Genomic DNA, 23601 nt, shown 5'->3' with positions numbered 1-23601 from the left:
AATGCAATACATCTGAGTATGGGATGACCAGTGAAACACACAGTATGCTTCAAAATAAAGAAGTAATTGAAGCAGCAAACCATCTGTGTATTGGTTATGTATTAAGCACTATTTTGTCACCAGTGTTTGTACATAGACAGATGTGGCTATCCTAGAGTATATGGCACACTCAGCAAAGAAAAAAAGGTGTAGGATGCAAAGCCATATTGCTTTATGTGTCACTGCCTCAAACAGAGACAATTTTCCTTTGAAGTGGGAAATAAAGCATGCACACTATAATGTAAAGAACAGACACATACTAACTTAAATTATATAAAAAACTGTTGATCAATGTTATTTTTGAACACAAACTATGCTGCTATTAATCAAATATGTAAAAATTCTATCTGTGTGCTGTGTAAACATCGCCATGTTATCAATGTACATCAAACCACAAACAAAAATAAACACATCACATCAAAATATCAAACACTACATTACACCATAATTGTCAGTAAAGAAATTCATGCCCTAGTTATTTGTTTAACTAAGATTTGATAATTCAAGAGTGTTAAAGCTATTTCTTTTGGGAGTTTGAATCTAAAATGTTGGGAATTTTCTCCTGTGTAAACAATCTGTTTCTATACTTCATTACATATGCCATGAGGCACCCTATCTAAATTATTATCGATTTTTGTAATTATAGGTATCATAAAATCATAATATTAACAATACTCAGACTGCCTTTAATTGCTTACAATATATGCAAGACATTTCAGCACAGTGGTTACAAACTTTCAGGAAAGAGTACACCAAGACGATGGAAAATCACAAAGCAATGTATGATTGGAAATGCTTCCCTCGTGCAGTAGTGTGACACAAAACACATAAAAGGAAGGACAGGAACGGAGTGAAAAACATGTTTATTGTGCTTAGTACAATAGAAACCATGTAACTGAAACAAAAACAGGAAATGACCGTTATCAAAGACAGCATTCGAAACTACGATGTTCTCCATGCACTGGAGACGTGAGACCTGCATCATAGTCTGGTGTTGCAATTTTGAACACTTTCACTGATGATGATCAATGTCTGTTTTTGTTCTTATTTCTTGGTTTCTGATGTACTGAGCATGAGAAACATGTTATGTCACCCTGTTCATAACCTTTCTTTCTTGTGTTTTGTGTTGTCACTACTGTTTCTTGTGTTTTGTGTTGTCACTACTGCACCACAAAAATGTTTCCGACCACGCATCACTTTGCGATTTTCCATCGTGCAGTTATACTACATCTCTCCCGAAAGTTTGTAACCAATGTGGTGAAACACCCTGTGTATGGATCAGTGGCTGCTACTCCCTGGGTACTATTGGAGTCAGTGTTAATTAGAGACTGAAAGTGTTAACTCAGTGTTTGTCAATGTTGAATATGCAAGTAAAACACTTCAAGATATGCTCACTTAACTTCAGTCACAGCTTTAAAAAAGTGTGTGTATGTGTTGTCAGTCACTCAGAATGTCCCATTACATTCCACACACTAAAAACCCAGGTAGATGGAGAATGCAGTGAAGAGAATTGCAACCTCCATTGTCAACATAATAATGAGGACACAAGATGAGTATTAGTCTTTATTTAAGTAACTTACAACTAAGAATTTTATAATACTTGTGAAATGCTTCATTCTCATTTTTATGAAGCAAAACACAAAATTACTGTGATTCTTCTGTGGCTCTGGAGATTTGTAATGTTACAAGACCTACGTCTAGCAATTAAACCATGCATTAAACTGAGATGTCTGCTGCTAGGAATGCAACTTTGTACCTGCATACTGAGAGTACCTTTAACAGCAACAGCAATTACTAAACAAAGATGTTTAATGGTGTACAACTCTAACAGCAATCAGCTGGCTTTCAGCAATGAAGGAAATTGGTTAAACCCAATTGATAATATCAAACCTTTATGTTGAAAGCTTAGGATTATTCATCATATTGTGAATCTCCTGACCAAGCGGCAGCAGGGAACTCACACACGAAACAATTTAACTTTTACAAGCTTTTGGAGCCAGTGGCTCCTTCTGGCAGGAGAGTTGAAGGGAAGGAAGAGGGGTGAAGGGGAAGGTCTGTAGAGGTTTAGGGAAAGGGATACAGTTCAGAGAAGTCACCCTGAACCCCGAGTCAGGAGAGATTTACCGGACAGGGTGAGAAGGAAAGATTGATTGATGGGGACTCCACCTGATGAGATTTGAAAACCTGAGAGCTTAAAGGTGGAAAACAGGGTAATATGCAAGACAGAGATAACTACTAAAACATCGTGCATGAGCTAATAAGAGTGAAAAGCTAACTGCATTGTACATAACAGAGGGTCATGTTGTAGTGACCTCAGGAAAGGTTCTGAAGCAATGCTGGATGTGAAGAATTCTTGGAATGCTTGTAAGGGATGATTCTGAGGTAGTGGTGGTGGACCAAGTTGGGATCATGGTCGAAGCTGTTCAAGGCAGGGTTCAATGTCAGGTTTGCTGTTGGGAAGGTTTTGGGATTGGATTGCAAAGTGATATTTCCAGTTGGAAAACGTATGTATCTTCTGGAATACTTAACTTTAATCCATAATTGGTGAACATCGCTCTTGTTTTACAGCATCAATAGTAACTGGTAAGGCCCCTTGCTAGGTCGTAGCAAATGACGTAGCTGAAGGCTATGCTAACTATCGTCTCGGCAAATGAGAGCGTAATTTGTCAGTGAACCATCGCTAGCAAAGTCGGCTGTACAACTGGGGCGAGTGCTAGGAAGTGTCTCTAGACCTGCCGTGTGGCGGCGCTCGGTCTGCAATCACTGATAGTGGCGACACGCGGGTCCGACGTATACTAACGGACCGCGGCCGATTTAAAGGCTACCACCTAGCAAGTGTGGTGTCTGGCGGTGACACCACAAATGGAATTCTTATACGCAAATGGCAACGCACCCCTCTATGTTCATGAAAACTGGTACTAGAAAAGATGTAGGGGGCAAAGCGTTGATTCATCTGGGTGGTACAGATAAATAAATGATCAGACTAATAGCGTAAAAGGTAAAAAACAGACGATAGTTTGAACAAGACAGGTGACAACAAAGACTGACAAGAGGGTTGCATAAGGAGGTGTGATGCCCACATGGGCTAATATAACAATGAAAATAATAAATTATTGGCAATATAACGTAAATGGATAGATAAAAAAATCTACTCACCAAATGGCAGCAGGGGCAAACACACGCAAAAGAATTTTACTTTTAAAAGCTTTCAGAGCCACTTGCTCCCTTCTTCTGGCAGAAGAGTTGAAGGGGAAGGAAGAGGGGTGAAGGATAAGAAGAAACCCAGTATTTAGAGATTCCAAGAATTTCAACAGGTCAGATTCAGCATGAGTACATACAGAAAGATATCATCAATGCATCTAAACCAAACCAGTTTTCATTACCCTCAGTGACTTTCACTTTCTCTCTGGGCAGTTTTGAAAATTTTGTCTTCTTTCACAATTTTCCCTATCTCCTTATTTTCCAATCTCTTTTTCAGATCATATAGACCACTCTTGTGGCTAGAAGTTCTTGCCCCTCATTGCTTCTTGTTAACCACTGTCTGTTGTCAAGATTTTTTTACTAATTTTTCTGATTTTTCCCAAATTTTCTTCCATTTTTCTATCTTTTTCCATCCTCTGCCTCTCGTTTTCGTCATTCCCACCATTTCTAACACTCTAAACCGTCCTCTCTTGCCCTGATGAATCCCACCACATGTTACACTCGTTCTTTTCGAAAACATCAAACTATGGAAAATCCAGGATGGAACTTAACAATATAATGAAAAGATAAGTTGCCATTCACCATATGGCGGGGATGCTGAGTCACAGAGTGGCACAACAAAAAGACTGTCACTCTGGAATGGGAACTGGAAGGCTAGATAGGTGAAGACAATGACTACTGAAGATTAAGGCCAGGAGGATTACAGGCACATATGATATATTACAGGGAAACTTTCCACCTACACAATTCAGAAAAGCTGGTGTTGGTGGGAAGGATCCATATAGCACAGGCTGTGAAGCAGTCACTGAAATGAAGGATGTCATGTTTGGCAGCGTGCTCACCAACCAGGTGGTCTACTTGTTTCTTGGCCACAGTTTATCAGTGGCCATTCATGCCCACACAGAATGCAGCACAACGGTTGCAGCTTAGGTTGTAGATCACATAGCTGGTTTCATAGGTAGTCCTGCCTTTGATGGGATAGGTGATGTTTGTGACCAGACTGGAGTAGGTGGTGGTGGGAGGATGTATGGGACAGGGCTTGCATCTAGGTACATTACAGGGGTATGAACAATGTGGTAAGGGGTTGGGAGCAGGAGTTGTGTATGGATGGACGAGTATATTGTGTACAAGGTGTATACGCGGACAAGAAAAAAAAGTTCCCAGATTTTTCCCGGCTAAAATTACACTTTCTCCCGGGTGAAAATACACTTTTTCCATGTTAAGTGACAGTCTACTTTTCCTCAGAACTTTAAAACTTATCAATCCCAATCCTTTAAATGGTTATGGTTTTATACACCGGCGTAGAACTGCCCGGCCCTTTAGAAAACCAAACTCCGAGAAAAAATACATTTTGGAAAGATCTTTGATGTGCAGCAACTTGTACGCTGCATATTTTCGTATTACGAAAGTGTAAATTCCACCAAATGCCGCATGTTACTTTCTGAAGCGTTGAAATCAAGATCGCAATGCACTTTTGTAGCCAGTCATAGCTCATAACGTGATCTCGCCAGCCGACGACAGCAGGTCTTCTAGCGTAGGATACGTGATGTAGTCAGCCGATAGCAATATCACTGTAAAGTAGTGCGTACACACAAATAGGAAAAGTTAATGGTTTAAATTAACATACACAGCGTTACTACAAGAAAAGAAAAGCTTTCACATACAATATTGGTCTCGATTATTAATAAGCTGCAAGAGAAGCTAAGCTTTCACATATAATGTTGATTTTTTTGCGCGTGTTACACTATAAGGTACATCACACAAATGTGTCAGTAAAATTTTTAATGAAGAAATAAATGTCTGATCTTCTGAGATCAAAATTTTTCTAAATGTACGTCCTCAAAAACTTGATTATTAAATGAGAGTCAAACGCTCTGAGATTTAAGAAATTCATCGTACATTCTCGCACATAATTCATCTTGCATAAAAGGAAATTTACTTCGAAAGTAACACTTTTCAAACAACCATTCGCAATATTTTCCCGTGACCTGTTAGAAATAGGTTCATTTCAGTAGTTGCCAAAGAGCGCCAGAAACAGGCGTCAACGCGCTTGCCCAGCTACGATGATGCAGGAAGCCGGTCTGTTCGTGTAAAACAGTAAAAGGTCTTAAGAATGAGATTTTCACTCTGGCAGATTAAAACTGTGTGCCGGACCGAGACTCGAACTCGGGACCTTTGCCTTTCGCGGGCAAGTGCTCTACCGAGTGAGCTACCCAAGCACGACTCACGCCCCGTCCTCACAGCTTTACTTCTGCCAGTACCTCGTCTCCTACCTTCCAAACTTTACAGAAGCTCTTGCCCGCGAAAGGCAAAGGTCCCGAGTTCGAGTCTCGGCCCGGCACACAGTTTTAATCTGCCAGAGTGAAAATCTCATTCTTAAGACCTTTTACTATTTTACACGAACAGACCGGCTTCCTGCATCATCGTAGCTGGGCAAGCGCGTTGACGTCTGTTTCTGGCGATCTCTGGCAACTACTGAAACGAACCTATTTCTAACAGGTCACGGGAAAATATTGCGAATGGTTGTTTGAAAAGTGTTACTTTCAAAGTAAATTTCCTTTTATGCAAGATGAATTATGTGCGAGAATGTACGATCTGCCAGGAAGTTTCAGTAAAAGGTCTTACACTATGTCATGGAAACAAGACATCAGAGGATACTCCAAGAACATCAGAATTTCGTGAACCATACTAAAATGCATAATTCGGCATAAGGAGCACATTTGTATGTCCACATTCGGATGTAAATTTTCTTGAGTACCTGTACTGTATTAACTCATGTTTGGTTCTTTATTATGGCATAATGCCATACGTGCTAGAAGATGAAAACATGCACTTTTGAAATGCAGCGAACAGTTGAAACTAGCCCATAGTATGAAATTAAACACTTCGTTTCAAATAAATTGACAGCCCGGCAGAAAAGATTAATAAAAGCCAAATTTCTTTAGCAAACAGACAATTCTGCAAGGCGATTAATGCTTTTAAAGGTGGAGATAAAACCTGAAACTAATAACATATTTTAGCCTTCCGTAATTATGCGAACTTATTTTAATTCATTTGATAGCTCACAGCCACAGATATCCGTTTTGTTTTCATTTAAAGAGAGAGCAATAAATGAAGAGGAAACAGCAAAATCACTAACCGTAAACACGGGTCACATGGAGACTCGCCACTGCAACTCAGACTGCTATGTGGATCAGCCCCGGATCTCAGATATTTCCGAACCGGGGCAATATTAGATAGTGACGCCCAACCACACGTCTGTAGCCAGAAGCGGAAGAAGGTACTTCTTATACGCGACTTAACTGCACATGCACAAGAGCCCGCTCACAACTGCTCCAACAAATCTAAAGTAAACAGTTGTGACGTCATGCTCGTCGGAGGCAACTTGTTGTTAGGAAGCATTGCATAATCTTCAAAATGGCTGGTTCAAATGGCTCTGAGCACTATGGGACTTAACATCTGAGGTCAGCAGTCCCCTAGAACTTAGAACTACTTAAACCTAACTAACCTAAGGACATCGCACACATCCATGCCCAAGACAGGAGACAACGCAGTTCCAGATTGAAGCGCCTAGAACCGCTTGGCCACACCGGCCGGCACATATTCTTCCCAAAGCCTTTGACACACTTTGCAGTTGGCAAACGCTTGTATGAGCACTGTGTTTTATTGTCGTATATGACGTATTTCCTTTGCGACTTATTTTTATTTTCGTTTTTCTTCTCTCGTTCATGTTTTGTTGCTGCAGTATTATTCTGCAGAAGCGGGATACAGTAATATCCTTTATTAGAGTATTGGTTCTTACTCTTCAAAATCACAAAAATTTAACTGAAAACTAAAACAATGAAAAATTCCCGGAATTCCGAAAAATTCCCGGGTTTATCCCGGATCTCCCGGTTGTCCCGGGTCGTATACACCCTGTGTGTAGGTTCAGTGGACGGTGAAGTACCATTGTGGGAGGGGTAGGAAGGATAGTGAGCAGGATAATTCTCATTTCAGGGCAAGTCGAGATGTAGGCAAAACCCCAGGGGAGAAGGTAATTCAGTGCTACTGAATTACAAGTGGAATGCTCCTCTGTGGCCAGACAGTGAGACTTTGGGGGGTGCTGGGGGACTGGAAAGATAAGGCACGGGAGATTTGTTTTTGTACATGGCTGGGAGGATAAGTACAGCCTGAGAAGACTTCAGTGAGACACTCGGTGTATTTCGAGAGAGACTGCTCGTCACTGCAGATGTGACTACCACGAGTGGCTAGGCTGTATGGAAGGGACTTCTTGGTATGGAACAGGTGGCAGATGTCAAAGTAGAGGTATAGCTGGTGGTTTGTAGGTTTGACGAGGACGGAGGTACCGATGTAGCCATCTTTGAGGTGGTGGTCAACATCTAGGAAGGTGGCTCGTTGGGTTAAGTAGGAGGAAGTGAAGCAAATGGGGAAGAAGTTGTTGAGGTTCTGGAGGAATGTGGATAGGGTGTCCTCACCCTCAATCCAGATAGCAAAGATGTCATCAGTGAATCTGAATGTGGTGAGGGTTTTAGGATTCTGGGTGTATAGAAAGGATTCCTCTAGATGGCCCATGAATAGGTTGGCACAGGATGGTGCCATGCGGGCACCCATAGCTGTATCTCGGATTTGTTTGTAGGTAATGCCATCAAAGGAGAAATAATTGTGGGTAAGGATATAGTTGGTCATGGCGACTAGGAAGGAGGTTGTTGGTTAGGAATCTGCCGGGCATTGGGAAAGGTAGTGCTCAATAGCGGTAAGGCCATAGGCATTAGGGAAGTTAGTGTAAAGGGGATGGCATCAACAGGAGGGCACCATCTGACCTTTGGTGCAGAGCCGAGTGGAGGGTCTGAATCAGAGGCTGAGACGGTTCTGCGACCGTGTGGGCTGCAGATTCCTCGACTTGCGCCATAGGGTGGTGGGGTTTCGGGTTCCGCTGGATAGGTCAGGAGTCCACTACACGCAACAAGCGGCTACACGGGTAGCAGGTTGGTTGTGTGGTGTGGGCTGGGCGGTTTTTTAGGTTAGATGGCCTCGGGCAAGTACAGAAAGGGCAACAGCCTCAACGGGTGCAGGGCAAAGTCAGGACATGCGGGGACCAAGCAGCAATCGGTATTGTATTTGTAAACTGTCGAAGCTGCGTTGGTAAAGTACCGGAACTTCAAGCGCTGATAGAAAGCACCGAAGCTGAAATCGTTATAGGTACAGAAAGCTGGCTGAAGCCAGAGATAAATTCTGCCGAAATTTTTGCAAAGGTACAGACGGTGTTTAGAAAGGATAGATTGCATGCAACCGGTGGTGGAGTGTTCGTCGCTGTTAGTAGTAGTTTATCCTGTAGTGAAGCAGAAGTGGATAGTTCCTGTGAATTATTATGGGTGGCGGTTACACTCAACAACCGAGCTAGGTTAATAATTGGCTCCTTTTACCGACCCCCGACTCAGCAGCATTAGTGGCAGAACAACTGAGAGAATACATTTCACATAAATTTTCTCAGCATGTTATAGTCTTAGGTGGAGATTTCAATTTACCAGATATAGACTGGGACACTCAGATGTTTTGGACGGGTGGTAGGGACAGAGCATCGAGTGACATTATACTGAGTGCACTATCCGAAAATTATCTCGAGCAATCAAACAGAGAACCGACTCGTGGAGATAACATCTTGGACCTACTGATAACAAACAGACCCGAACTTTACGACTCTGTAAGTGCAGAACAGGGAATCAGTGATCATAAGGCCGTTGCAGCGTCCCTGAATATGGAAGTTAATAGGAATATAAAAAAAGGGAGGAAGGTTTATCTGTTTAGCAAGAGTAATAGACGGCAGATTTCAGACTACCTAACAGATCAAAACAAAAATTTCTGTTCCGACACTGACAATGTTGAGTGTTTATGGAAAAAGTTCAAGGCAATCGTAAAATGCGTTTTAGACAGGTACGTGCCGAGTAAAACTGTGAGGGACAGGAAAAACCCACCGTGGTACAACAACAAAGTTAGGAAACTACTGCGAAAGCAAAGAGAGCTTCACTCCACGTTTAAACGCAGCCAAAACCTCTCAGACAAACAGAAGCTAAACGATGTCAAAGTTAGCGTAAGGAGGGCTATGCGTGAAGCGTTCAGTGAATTCGAAAGTAAAATTCTATGTACCGACTTGACAGAAAATCCTAGGAAGTTCTGGTCTTACGTTAAATCAGTAAGTGGCTCGAAACAGCATGTCCAGACACTCTGGGATGATGAAGGCATTGAAACAGAGGATGACAAGCGTAAAGCTGAAATACTAAACGCCTTTTTCCAAAGCTGTTTCACAGAGGAAGACCGCACTGCAGTTCCTTCTCTAAATCCTCGCACAAACGAAAAAATGGCTGACATCGAAATAAGTGTCCAAAGCAACTGGAATCACTCAACAGAGGAAAGTCCACTGGACCTGACAGGATACCAATTCGATTCTACACAGAGTACGCGAAAGAACTTGCCCCCCTTCTAACAGCCGTGTACCGCAAGTCTCTAGAGGAACGGAAGGTTCCAAATGATTGGAAAAGAGCACAAGTAGTCCCAGTCTTCAAGAAGGGTCGTCGAGCAGATGCGCAAAACTATAGACCTATCTCTCTGACGTCGATCTGTTGTAGAATTTTAGAACATGTTTTTTGCTCGAGTATCATGTCGTTTTTGGAAACTCAGAATCTACTATGTAGGAATCAACATGGATTCTGGAAACAGCGATCGTGGTTGACCCAACTCGCTTTATTTGTTCATGAGACCCAGAAAATATTAGATACAGGCTCCCAGGTAGATGCTATTTTTCTTGACTTCCGGAAGGCGTTCGATACAGTTCCGCACTGTCACCTGATAAACAAAGTAAGAGCCTACGGAATATCAGACCAGCTGTGTGGCTGGATTGAAGAATTTTTAGCAAACAGAACACAGCATGTTGTTATCAACGGAGAGACGTCTACAGACGTTAAAGTAACCTCTGGCGTGCCACACGGGAGTGTTATGGGACCATTGCTTTTCACAATATATATAAATTACCTAGTAGATAGTGTCGGAAGTTCCATGCGGCTTTTCGCGGATTATGTTGTAGTATACAGAGAAGCTGCAGCATTAGAAATTTGTAGTGAAATGCAGGAAGATCTGCAGCGGATAGGCACTTGGTGCAGGGAGTGGCAACTGACCATTAACATAGACAAATGTAATGTATTGCGAATACATAGAAAGAAGGTCCTTTATTGTATGATTATATGATAGCGGAACAAACACTGGTAGCAGTTACTTCAGTAAAATATCTGGGAGTATGCGTGCGGAACGATTTGAAGTGGAATGATCATATAAAATTAATTGTTGGTAAGGCGGGTACCAGGTTGAGATTCATTGAGAGAGTCCTTAGAAAATGTAGTCCATCAACAAAGGAGGTGGCTTACAAAACACTCGTTCGACCTATACTTGAGTATTGCTCACCAGCGTGGGATCCGTACCAGATCGGGTTGACGGAGGATATAGAGAAGATACAAAGAAGAGCGGCGCATTTCGTCACAGGGTTATTTGGTAACCATGATAGCGTTACGGAGATGTTTAACAAACTCAAGTGGCAGACTCTGCAAGAGAGGCACTCTGCATCGCGGTGTAGCTTGCTCGCCAGGTTTCGAGAGGGTGCGTTTCTGGATGAGGTATCGAATATATTGCTTCCCCCTACTTATACCTCCCGAGGAGATCACGAATGTAAAATTAGAGAGATTAGAGCGCGCACAGAGGCTTTCAGACAGTCGTTCTTCCCGCAAACCATACGCGACTGGAACAGGAAAGGGAAGTAATGACAGTGGCACGTAAAGTGCCCTCCGCCACACACCGTTGGGTGGCTTGCGGAGTATAAATGTAGATGTAGATGTAGATGGTAAAGGAACAGGAACTGTGGAGAGTCGGTGGAGGAAATGGTTGGTTTCTTTTAAAAGATTTTTTAAAAGGTGTGTGTGTCTGTCTTCAATTTTTGAGGAAGGCCTTACAGGCCGAAAGCTTTATTTGTAAAAGTCTTTTTGTTGTGCCTATCTACGACTCAGCATCTCCGCTGTATGGTGGGTGGCAACTTTTCTTTTCACAATATTGTCACTTTTCGAAAACAAGCTTTTGCATTATCAAAACTAAGGTCTCACATTCTGTTTCTCTAAACTTACTTGTCCCTTGGTATTGCTCCCAAAGGCCTAACACTGAAAGTCCCTTTTTCAAGATGTAATCCTACTCTACCCCAGCCTTCTTTTACAATTTCAAACACAGCAATCTCTTGCACTTACCTTACTGATCTGTGACCCATATACCTCATCTCCCAGTTTGCACTCTACCACACTTCTCTCCTCCTACAAAATTCTGCAGTTATCTGCCCCTCATGTTTCCTTGGATGATATCATCTGCCAAGCCAACTTCAGACTGTAACAACATGCCAGGCTTCACCTCAAAAAACTATCCCATCTACTCCTAAACTACCTGAACAGTGGTGTACCATTCTTGTCCATCTGCAGCTCTCCAAACAGCCACAAAACCAACCACCACTCCTCACCTACAAACCAAGCATGGCCAACCTCCTTAACATCCCACAGCCTTCACCACTGTCTCCCAGACCAGTAATAACTCATAATCACAAGAACCAGTCACAACAGTATACTGTTCTCAACCTCTCATCCAAAGCACTCCCCCCTCCAAATTACCTGTATCATCGATGGGTCTCACTTTCAGCCCTAAACCTGCATTTAACCATGCTGTTTAGGTGAAGGACCTACTTTCCTGTACACGTAATGTCAACTGGAAATATCACTTTGCAATCCAATCCCAAAATCTTCCCAACAGCAAACCTGACTTTGAACCCAGCCTTGAACAGCTCAGACCACGATCCCAACTTTGTCCACCACCACCACCTCAGATTCATCCCTTACAAGCATTCCAAGAATTCTCACATAAAGCACTGCTTCACAACCTTTCCTCAGGTCCCTACAACATGACCCTAACCTGTCCTCCGCATAACTAACCTGTCCTCCGCATAACTAACCTGTCCTCCGCATAACTAACCTGTCCTCCGCATAACTAACCTGTCCTCTGCATAACTAACCTGTCCTCTGCATAACTAACCTGTCCTCTGCATAACTAACCAGTCCTCTGCATAACTAACCAGTCCTCTGCATAACTAACCAGTCCTCTGCATAACTAACCAGTCCTCTGCATAACTCTAGGTACTACGTTCCCTCAAAGCTGATGACTCTGTCCTTATCCTCCCAGCAGACAAAAGATCTACCATTGTGGTAGTTGACCGACACGAGTATGTTAGTGAAGGTCTATGTCAGCTGTCTGATGCCTTTACATACAACATCTGCCTTCAAGACTTCATATCCCTGTGATGCAAACTGACCTGCAGTCCCTGCTAAAAACCTGAAGACTCTCACAAGGACTTACACTTCAATCCACAGAACTTCTTACCCATCCAAACCACACACCTTTTACCTTCTTCTTAAAATCTACAAACCCAATCATCCAGGCTGCCCTACTGTTGCCAGCTTCAAAGCATCCAACGAACGTACATCTGCCTTAGTTGACTAACACCTGCAACCTATAGTACTAAGACTTCCCTCCTACATTAAAGATACCAAACATTCCTTAGATGATCTGAAATACATGTCCATCCCACTCCCACCACACACATGCTTGTCACCATTGATGCCGTGTCTCCCTCTATACCAACAACCCAGAAATACATGGTATGCCTGCTGCTGAACATTTCCACAGTGAATGCCCACCTGATTCCAAACCTATGACATACTTTCTTGCTCACCTTAATCAACTTAATACTTACCAACAATTACTTCACGTTTGAGGAGCAGATACATAAACAGATCAGGGGTACGGCCATGGGAACCAGGATGGGTCCTTCCCATGCCAACCTTTTCATGAGTCGCTTGGAGGGGGCTTTTTTCCTGGGATCCATAAGCCATCAGGCCCTGGTTTGCTTTAGATACATTGATGACATCTTTGCTGTATGGACTCATGGTGGGGCTGACCTGTTAAAATTCCTGGAATCTCTAAATACCTTTACCAATTATATTTCACATGGTCCAATTCCGAACCCCATGCCACTTGATGTTGATCTCATCCTCACCAAGGGCCAACTACACACTTCCGTCCACATCAAACCTACTAATAGACAATAGTACTTGCATGTTGATGGTTTCCATCCTTTCCATGTCAAATATTCTCGCCCACAGAGCCTCTGCATTCAAGGCAAATGTATTTGTTTGGATGCAGATACTGCACAGCAATACACATCCACTCTCACTTCATCCTTCCCTGGATGTAATTATCCAATAGTCTAGTTCAAAAGCAGATTTCCTGGGCCATCACATCCAATCCTGGTACAGCTTATTCCTCCAGAAAAAAACATCGAAGCACACCACTTGTCACCCAGTATTATCCTGTTCTTGAATGTATTGATCAGCTACTTCAAAAAGGCTATGACTTCCTAAAACCATGCCCTGAAATGAGATCCATTCCATCTGAGATTTTGCCCACCACACCACTTTTAGTTGCACTCCATATCTCTGCAATATCCTCGTCAGATCCTATGCTCCTTCTGCACCCATCTCCCTACCCCTGCGACCATCCCCGCTTATGCACCCTCCCACCACCACCTATTCCAGCCCTGTAGCTGGTGAAACAGATACCATCAAAGGGGGAGCCACCTATGATACGACATGTCACATACCAGCAATTATGTAAAAACTGTTTGGCCTTTTACATTGTCTTGACTACAATCCAGTTATCAGTCAGGATGAATGGGCATATGCAGAGGGTGTATACAGGCAACAGACAATATCCTGTTGCAGAGCATGCTGCACAACATGACAGTCATGACATCAGTGTCTGTTTCACCACATGTGACATGGGAATTCTTCCCCGAGACACCGGCTTCTCAGAAGACCACAAGGTGGGAACTACCACTACAACATGTTCTTGGTTCTTGCCACCCACCTGGCCTTAATTTATGTTAATTCCTTCCATCTCAGCTTTTCTTCACAGTAACTACTTCTTTCTTCACTCCATTTTAGTTTTCTACATCTCTAATTTCCTGACCTGTATATTTATCACTCTCTCCCCTCCAACTGGTCTCCACAATGGAACTGTGATCAACTACCTCCTAGTTTCTATTTTTGACTCATTTCTCAGGTAATATTTCCACACATTCACATTCATTACAGCATACATCCAATTTGTCCACTATCTTACCCGCAATATTATTTTATCAACACCTGTGTGATTTAAGTTTGCATTTTAAATCCGCCACAGGAATCACATTCCTGGCTGCTACCGATGTTTGTGTCACGATACTTCATTCAGAGCAATTTGCCTCTCATAGAAATACCTTTAATAAATGAAAAGCACTATATTGCTTATGTTCTACAGGATCCTATAGAACAAAGGCAATACAGTGCTTTCCATTGATTGCAATGTTTTTCTACCAATAACCAATGGAAGAATCAGTTAACATGAAAAATAGCTTTAACAACTTTCAATAATTCTGTTTCTTTATTTTGAAGCAGCTAGAAATTTCTTAAATTCTGAAATGGAGAATACTATCAAAAAGCAGATTAGTGTAATACAATAGTGTTTGAAACAAAAGTACTTAACTATTGTGCAAAGAGCACAGTGCTAAAAATAACAATATCAGTGCTAATATTTAATGCTCAAAGTAATGTGACCAGATACTGAAACTGAAACAATACCTGAGCAGATTGTGATACGGCTTTCTCAACAGTTTTCAACAGAAATGGTATAAAATCCAGGCCTTGCATTAAAGTATTTCCAGAAAAGCAAGCAGACATGCAGCCAATATAAGCTGTGCGAACAGGAGCAGTGGAAGTCTTCAGTCCAGGTCCTTTCTATAAGAAACAACAAGTAAATACAAAAGAGTATGTTAAAATATTTTCAACTTGGTTCAAACATGAACATATCAATAACAATATCTAGAGCTCTCTAACTGGGAGGCATCCACTTTCTTATTTGAAGATTTTGGCCAATTTCCCTTCAACGCTGAGTTCTTGTCAGCACAATCAGTTTCATCATTCCTGGAGTAAAAATCATATACAGGCCAAATGTAAATTTCACACAGTACTGTCTGACAATACTACAATGAATGAATGGTCCAACCTCAACTCGGTTGGTCACAGTGTCTACAACAGAAGTTGTAGGAAAATGAGACAGCACTGTCGAGGTGGCAATGCATTCAGCTGCAGTGATGGTCAGAGTGCCAGAGCACTCTTCTTATTGTTCCCAGGACATCACAGGCTCAACTATTGCACTCATTTAGCACAAGAGCTTCTTAAAGTCTGACTCACAGACTAGCAGCATTTCTGTCATCTCATCGGGAGTTGAAACAGTGATGTAAAAACTACCACTACCGCTGCCACTAATGGACAAGGGACTCTTTATATGTCTCCACATATTTATAACCTATGATTTCATACATTACTATGCCACTATCAATGCCTATCTATTACTATATTCATTTATTAGCCTTCCTGTCTCTTCTAGTTATTAGTAACATACCTATTCCCAAGAGAATCTCAGTTTATGATAGTTTGTGCATTTATGTTCTATATACCTTTACCATTCATTACACTTAGGAGGAGACATGAATACCGTATTTCTTTTCCAGGGAAGTTGCAAACTTGCTTTTGAACAAATCATTTTATTTTATCAGTGCACTTACGCTATTATTTTCTTAAACAGTTTTTCCTGTTGCTGAGCAACAATCATACAATACATTTTAAATGAACACACCGTCATTTGACTGTACTGTTTTTTATTCAATTATGACCCAGGTTTTGGCCTTTTATGCCATTTTCATGTAATTAAGTTTATGCCATTAACATATATTGCAGGACATGAAGCTAAAAACTTACCATAAATTAAGAAAAACCAGGAGCAAATTATATGATTTCATCTGTATGCTTTGATGGTTTAGTTTCTTGAGTTTCTATCTGTTAATTTAATATCTAATAGCCACAATCCTCGCATTTTCATTTGTGTCGGAAAGTAAACCGATTTTGTGACGTATTACAAGTTCCTAATCAGGGAGAATTATTTAGTCTCACCTGAGTGTTTTGGTAGTTTGGTTTTTGAATCTCTGCATATTAATTTAATTTATTAGATACAGTTCCTGCATTTTTGTCAGGGTTTAAAGTAGAGTTCCACAGTACGCGCCAATAGTCCATTTATCTCGGTAGTTCAGTTTTCCACAGTCCTTAGTATGGATAGGGACTGCGATTGTAGTGTGTGGATACGAGCTGAGTCGGTGACACTTCGCTGAAAGTTCCAGGCTGTGGAGGCTTCGGTTACACAGCTTGAAGTTGCAGTGGATGGGCACCACTGTTGTGAGCCGGCCATGGAGATCTAACTGACATCCAGCATGTCTGAGTCCTCCGATCAATCCTCACCAGTGGCCTGCCCAGTTACTGCTCACACTGAGGTGACCACACACCTGTGGTCAAGAGGGAAGTCACCCTGCAGTGTGGCAGGTGGCAAAAGACTTCCCAGGGTGCCGCATGTAAGGCTTCCCTGGTTAGGCTGACAAACAGGATCCAGGTGCTGTCTGTGGCTGACACTGTACCTCAGCCAGATGCAATTGCCTGTCCTGTTTCAGAGGAAACCTCTCAGCCTGCAAGATCAGGGCTATCACAGAGGGTGAGATTACTGACAGTTGGGGCCTCGAACGTTAGGTGCATTATAGGGACCCCTTAGGTACATGGGTGGCAAGAAGGGGAAGAAAGTCAATGTGCATTCCATGGTGGAGTCATTCCAGATGTGGAACGGGTCCTTCCAGATGCCATGAAGAGAACAGAGTGCAGCCAAGTGCATTTGGTGACTCACTTCAGTACCAATGATGTGTGTCGCTTTGGACTGGAAGAGAGCCTCTCTCATTTTGAATGGCAAACAAAAGTGGTAAAGGCTGCCAGTCTTGCTTGCAAGATGAAAGCAGAGCTGACCATTTGCAGCATAGTCGACAGGACCAATTGCGGACCTCTGGTACAGAGCTGAATGGAGGGTCTGAATCAGAGGCTCAGACGGTTCTACGACTGTGCAGGCTGCAGATTCCTCGAATTGCACCATAGGGTGGTTGGGTTTCAGATTTCCGCTGAACAGCTTACAAGTCCACTACATGCAGGAGGCAACTACACAGGTAGCAGGGGTTCTGTGGCATTGACTGGGCGGTTTTTTAGGTTAGGGGACATGAAAATACAAAAAGGGCTTCAGTCACAAAGGGTGCAGGCAGCACACAGGAAGAATGCAGATACAGAAACCATAGGTATAACAGTTGTAAACAGTCATAGCTGTGTTGGGAAAGTACCAGAGCTCCTAGTGCTAACAGAAAGCACTGCTGCTCAAATCGTTATAGAAACTGAAAGCTGGCTAAAGACGGAGATAAGTTCAGCTGAAATTTTTGCAAAGAACCTAATGGTGTTTTGAAAGGACAGGCTAAACACAGTTGGCGGTGGTGCATTTGTTTCTGTTAGGAAGTAGTTTATCTTGTCACAAAACTGAAGTAGATAGTTCCTGTGAGTTAGTATGGCCAGAGGTCATTCTTGGCAACCAGAATAAAATAATACTTGGATCCTTTTAACGACCTCCCAATTCAGATGATACAATTGCTGAAAGGTTCAAAGAAAACTCAAGGTTGATTTCAAACACGTACCTGGCTAATAGAATTATAGTTGATGCTGACTTTTATTTACCATCAATATGTTGGTGAAATACATATATAAATCTTGAGGTAAGCATGAAACATCATCATAATTGTGCTAAATGCATTCTCTGAAAATTATTTTGAGCAGTTAGTTCATGAGCCCACACGAATAGTAAATGGTAGTGGAAACACACTTGACCTCTTAGCAACAAGTAATCCTGAGCTAATAACAAGCATCAAAACAAATACAGGGATTAGTGAACAAAGGGTTGCCGTAGCGAGATTGAATATTGTAACCCCCACATCTCCAAAAATAAATGAAAACAATCAATTATCAACAAAATTATTTAATTGGATAGATCAAAAATCTGCTCACCAAGCGTCAGAAGAACACACACATAAAAGACTGTCATGACTGGCAAGTGTTCGGAGCCAGTGGCTCCTTCTTCAGGCACAAGGGTTGACGGGGAAGGAAGACAGGTGAAGGAAAGGAGGAGTCACTGGCTCTGATAGCTTGCCAATCACAACAGTCTTTTATGTGCATGTTCTGCCGCTGCTTCGCGAGTAGATTTTTTATCTATCCAATTAAATTAAGTAAGTGAAAGATATACCTACTCAAAAAATAAGATAAAAATTCACTTGATGCCTTCCTCACACACAAACTCCACTCCTTCCAAATTAACAATGAAAGTGTAGACCAGATGTGACTTGAATTCGAAGATACAGTATCGGCAGCAATCAGAACACCGTTGCAGAAACAACAAAAAAACATGCCAAATTTAAACAGGTGCACAATCTGCAAGACTGGAGATCTTTTACAGAAGCACAGACTTCAATGTGAGATGCTTATAATAGTTTCCATAGCGAAATTTTGTCTCAAAACCTGGCAGAAAATCCAAAGAGATACTGGTTGTATGTGAAGTATGCTAGCGGCAATACATAATGAATACCTTCTCTGCGCAATAGCGATGGAGATATTGTCGAAGACAGTGCTGCCAAAGCAGAAGTACTGAACACAGCCTTCTGAAATTCCTTCACCAAAGACCACAAAATAAATATTTCAGAATTCAAATCTAGAACAGCTGCCACATGTGTAACATAGAAGTAGACATCCACAGAGTAGTGAAGCAACTTAAATCACTTAACAAAACCAAGTCTTCTGGTCCACACTGTATACTAATTAGGTTTCTTTCAAGGTTCCTTTCAGAGTATGCTGATGCAATAGCCCCATACTTAACAATCACATACAACCATTCGCTTGATGAAAGATGCATACCCAAAGACTGGAAAGATGCACAGGTCACACGAATATTCAAGAAAGGTAGTAGGAAAAATCCTACATTATGAATTACCTTGAAGAGAATGGTTTATTGACACACAGTCAACACGGATTTAGAAAACATTGTTCTTTTGAAACACACCAAGTGGCTTGTAGTGAAACGTGTGTGCTTATGGTATATCGTCCCAGTTATGTGACTGGATTCGTGATTTTCTGTCAGACAGGTCACAGTTCGTAGTAACTGATGGAAAATCATTGAGTAAAACAAAGTGATTTCTGGCATTCCCTAAGGTAGTGTTACGGGCCCTTTGCTGTTCCTTATTTATATAAATGATTTGGGAGACAAATCTGGGCAGTCATCTTAGGTTGTTTGCGGATGATGCTGTCATTTATCGATTAGTAAAGTCATCAGAAAATCAAAACAAATTGCAAAACAATTTAGAACAGATATCGGTAGATAAAATTAAGAAAAATATATAAACACAATTATTGAAAATGGCATAAATGGCTGAAACCTGGGCCATTATTAACTAAACAACACAGTCAAATAGTGGTGTGTTCACTAAAAAAAAATTATTTTCTTGAGTATTTCTTTCATCTAGTTGCATATCCCAGACATCCCGAAATTGTGACTGTTTCAAGCATTTGAGTATTGTGATGTAGTTAACCAACACTGTGTCAACATGTTAACTACAAACATTACACCTAAGTTGAGAGTCAAGTCAGCTGTCACTTTTTGCACCAAGTGTTAACCATTCACATGTTTTCCTATATTCTGCAACAACTTCCATGTACGTAACTGTGTCAATTGTAAACAGCCGCTGAGCTAACAAGGTACAAGTTCTACATGTACACGTACATCACTATCATCAGCCATTGACACCTACTGCTGGGTAAAGGCTGCCTCTAGACTTTTTCATGTGGTATGGTCTTCACCAAAATTCATCCCCTTTATTCCCACTTATTTTACAAACTAACTTTTTATATCTTGGAATCTGGTAAAGAATTTCCTTGAGCCCATCTACTACCCATTCACCTTGTCCCCAATCAATTTTTACTACATTCATAATTAGATCTTGTGGTGCAGCGTATCATTTGGTTCAGTGATGTTTTACTCAATATCTGCCTAACTTATGGTTCACAACAGATGAAAGTATTTCTTTTTATTAGTTAAATAATTTAAGATCATCAATTAATTGGAGGTTTTATTACTGTTTGAGCACATAAACAGGTATGGATTGACACCCCATGTCTTCACGATCGCACCCAGATGGATCTCCGAAATATCGCACAGTGAAGACGATAATGTCCGGTAGCATACCCGTGAAGAGCATACACAGGACGTGTGTCGTTCGCGCTTTGACTGAATGATTTTGTGGGTACTATAAGCTGCAATATCAGGCTTTTCGTACCCGCAGACTTGACAATTATTCCACACTACAGTGTTCCGGCTTGGAGAAGAGGGGCACGCCGTTGAATAAAGGGAATGCCATGACAATGGAGCTGATGTCACAGAAAACATACCATGCTTAGTTATTTGTCAACTGGTAAAGAACTGTCATTTAGCACTCTCAGCATATTACTTATGATGTTATATCGAACACTGACCATTCATTGTACATGCAGAGTTTCCTTATATACATTAATTGTAACACAGGGGCAATATAACTGTGCTCAAGAAGTGCTTTCTACTATTTAATAGAAAGTTAAAAGTTTATCTAATCATCCAGATTCTAACAAACAACAGCAACAGAGAACAGGCCCACACTAATATGATATATATGATTAATATAAAGATTTATTAAAGATGCAACAGCATAGAATGGATAATTTCAATTGTCACAACCTGAACACACATGTTTGCTGCCAGTCCAGTCTGTTCTCAGAGATAATTTTTTGTTTTACTTTGTCTCCCAGTAATTCTTATCATGTGTGGATGTAGTACAAATATATAAATAAAAATGTGTGTAAAAATGATAGCTAAGTTCTAGGTGCACAAATGTAACGGCAAAAACCACATTGGAAGCTTAGTTCCAAATACTCTCATTTGGCTTAATAAAAGCACTCCAGTTCAGTTTTAGTAAAACTTCTGTTTGTTTATTTTGCTGTCCATGCAGTCTTACTCTTCAACTACACTAAATTTAAAATTTCATCAACTGATTTTTGTCTTGTTGATGTGTAGAATTTTCTTCATAATTCGTTAATTATACATTATTTTAGTCTTACTGCAATTGAATTTCAGACCTTCTTTCAAATCTTATTTTATTAAGTTCTTTCCTTTGTTGTTAACATTTATTTGTACTAGTCAATCAGTGTCACATCTTTAGCAAAAAAGTTTCACATGTTTCAGCAACATATTTTCTCTCTTCATTTTCCTAGTTTAAGTGTTTCACAACTTCTTCTAGGACTATTGAGAATAGGTTTAGTGTTATGGACTCTCCTACACTGACATCTATCAACTTTGAATATCTCACAATCCTGTTCAGTCTAACGGTAACAGCAGAACTGGCATATATACAATGAGGAGTCAAAACATTGTGACCACCTGCTTAATAGCTTTGTTTGTCTGTTTTTGGAACAAAATCACTGACTCTGCATATCATGAATCCAACAACTTGTTGATAGGTATGTGGATGGTTTGTGGCAATAGATGTCTATGCACAGATCATGTAATTCGCATAAATCATGGGCCACTAATTTGCGTACACGGTGATGGCACCTAATAGTGACCCAGATGGGTTCCATAGGATTTACATCGCGTGAACTTTGCCTCTGAGATATCAATGTGAATTCATTATAATGCTCCTCAAAACAATGTAGCAAGGTTCTGGCTCCAAGACATGAACAATAATACTGCTGAAAGATGACATTGCCGTCGGAGAAGATGTCAATAATGAAGGAGTGCACGTGGTTCACAGCTGTTAGCGTGTCTTCGATTACTATCATAGGTCCCATGTAAGTGCAGGAGAATGTCTCCCATAGCATAATACTGCTCTCACTAGCATGTGTCTGTGGCACACTGCACATTTCAAGCTGCTGTTCACCTCGATGACAGCATTAGTGTAGACGACCATCGACCTCGTGTACCAAAAATGAGATTGAGCCAACACGTTTCCACTAATTGACAGACAAATCTCAGTTGTCCCATGACCACTGCAATTGTAACTGAGGATGTCATTGGGTCAACATGTGAACATGTAGGGGGTGGTCTGCTGTGGAGCTCCGTATTCAATAATGTACAATGAACGGTGTGCTCCACAACACTTGTGTGTGCACCAGCATTGTGCTCTTTTGGCAGAGATGCCACAGATCACCACCTACCCTATTTTACAGAACAGACAAGCCTCCGAACCACTCGTTCTGTGAAAAGTCATGGACGTCCGATCATTTAGCACTTAGTGGTAGTTTCACTGTCCTCCTGCATCTTTGCACAACAGTAGCACATGAACATTTGGCCAGCTTCACTGTTTTCATGATAATCATTGACAAGCTCTGTATAATAATAATGTGTCCTTTGTCAAATTCGCTTATCTCAAGCACTCTCTCTATTTGGAATCCATAGCCTTGCTAGGGTAATCCCCCACCCATGACTGCTCTGTTTGCATACTCTTGTTACCGCGTCACGTGCCGGCAATGCCACAAGACGGCATTCAACATTGCGGCTGGCAGTGGTCATAATGTTTTGGCTTATCCTTGTACATTTACCTGTATGCCAACGTAGGGTAAATAGATGCTTTATTTCTTCACAACACTGGCAAAGATTTTTTTGAAACTGAGTCAGAACCTTTCATGAACTTATGGATTTTAGATTAAATGTTAATTCAAACTCATCACTTCACTGTTATATGGTAACTTGTTACTTATCTCACTGAAATCCAGCTTAACTCCCCCCCCCCCCCTCCAAACCTATTGGGTTTGTGATAATTTTAGTGAATATTTTGCCCATTCAGACAAGAGGCTGAAAGTTCTGTGATCTTTTATGTTAAGGGATAGTATAACAGCGTCAAAGACTGTAACACAACATTAATCAGGTATCCACTGACAAAAAGTGTCTGGATCATATGAATCAACAAACTAAGCAGTTCTGCTACAGAGTGTTTCAAAAATGACCGGTATATTTGAAACGGCAATAAAAACTAAACGAGCAGCGATAGAAATACACCGTTTGTTGCAATATGCTTGGGACAACAGTACATTTTCAGGCGGACAAACTTTCGAAATTACAGTAGTTACAATTTTCAACAACAGATGGCGCTGCAAGTGATGTGAAAGATATAGAAGACAACGCAGTCTGTGGGTGCGCCATTCTGTACGTCATGTTTCTGCTGTAAGCGTGTGCTGTTCACAACGTGCAAGTGTGCTGTAGACAACA

At 41.3% G+C, this 23601-nt stretch overlaps 1 protein-coding gene across 1 annotated transcript in view; it reads right to left on the bottom strand.

Moving 5' to 3' along the window:
* The window catches only part of LOC126191492 (eIF-2-alpha kinase activator GCN1), a 271290-nt gene that overhangs the window by 178066 nt on the left and 69623 nt on the right, over positions 1–23601 (bottom strand). The window contains exon 9 of the mRNA XM_049932385.1: positions 14991–15146. Within this exon, the coding sequence (XP_049788342.1) occupies positions 14991–15146 (156 nt within the window). The remainder of the gene's footprint in view (positions 1–14990; positions 15147–23601) is intronic.

This window comes from Schistocerca cancellata, chromosome 1 (assembly GCF_023864275.1).
Source record: "Schistocerca cancellata isolate TAMUIC-IGC-003103 chromosome 1, iqSchCanc2.1, whole genome shotgun sequence".
Lineage (NCBI taxonomy): Eukaryota > Metazoa > Arthropoda > Insecta > Orthoptera > Acrididae > Schistocerca > Schistocerca cancellata.
This window is presented reverse-complemented; position numbering and strand designations above follow the sequence as displayed.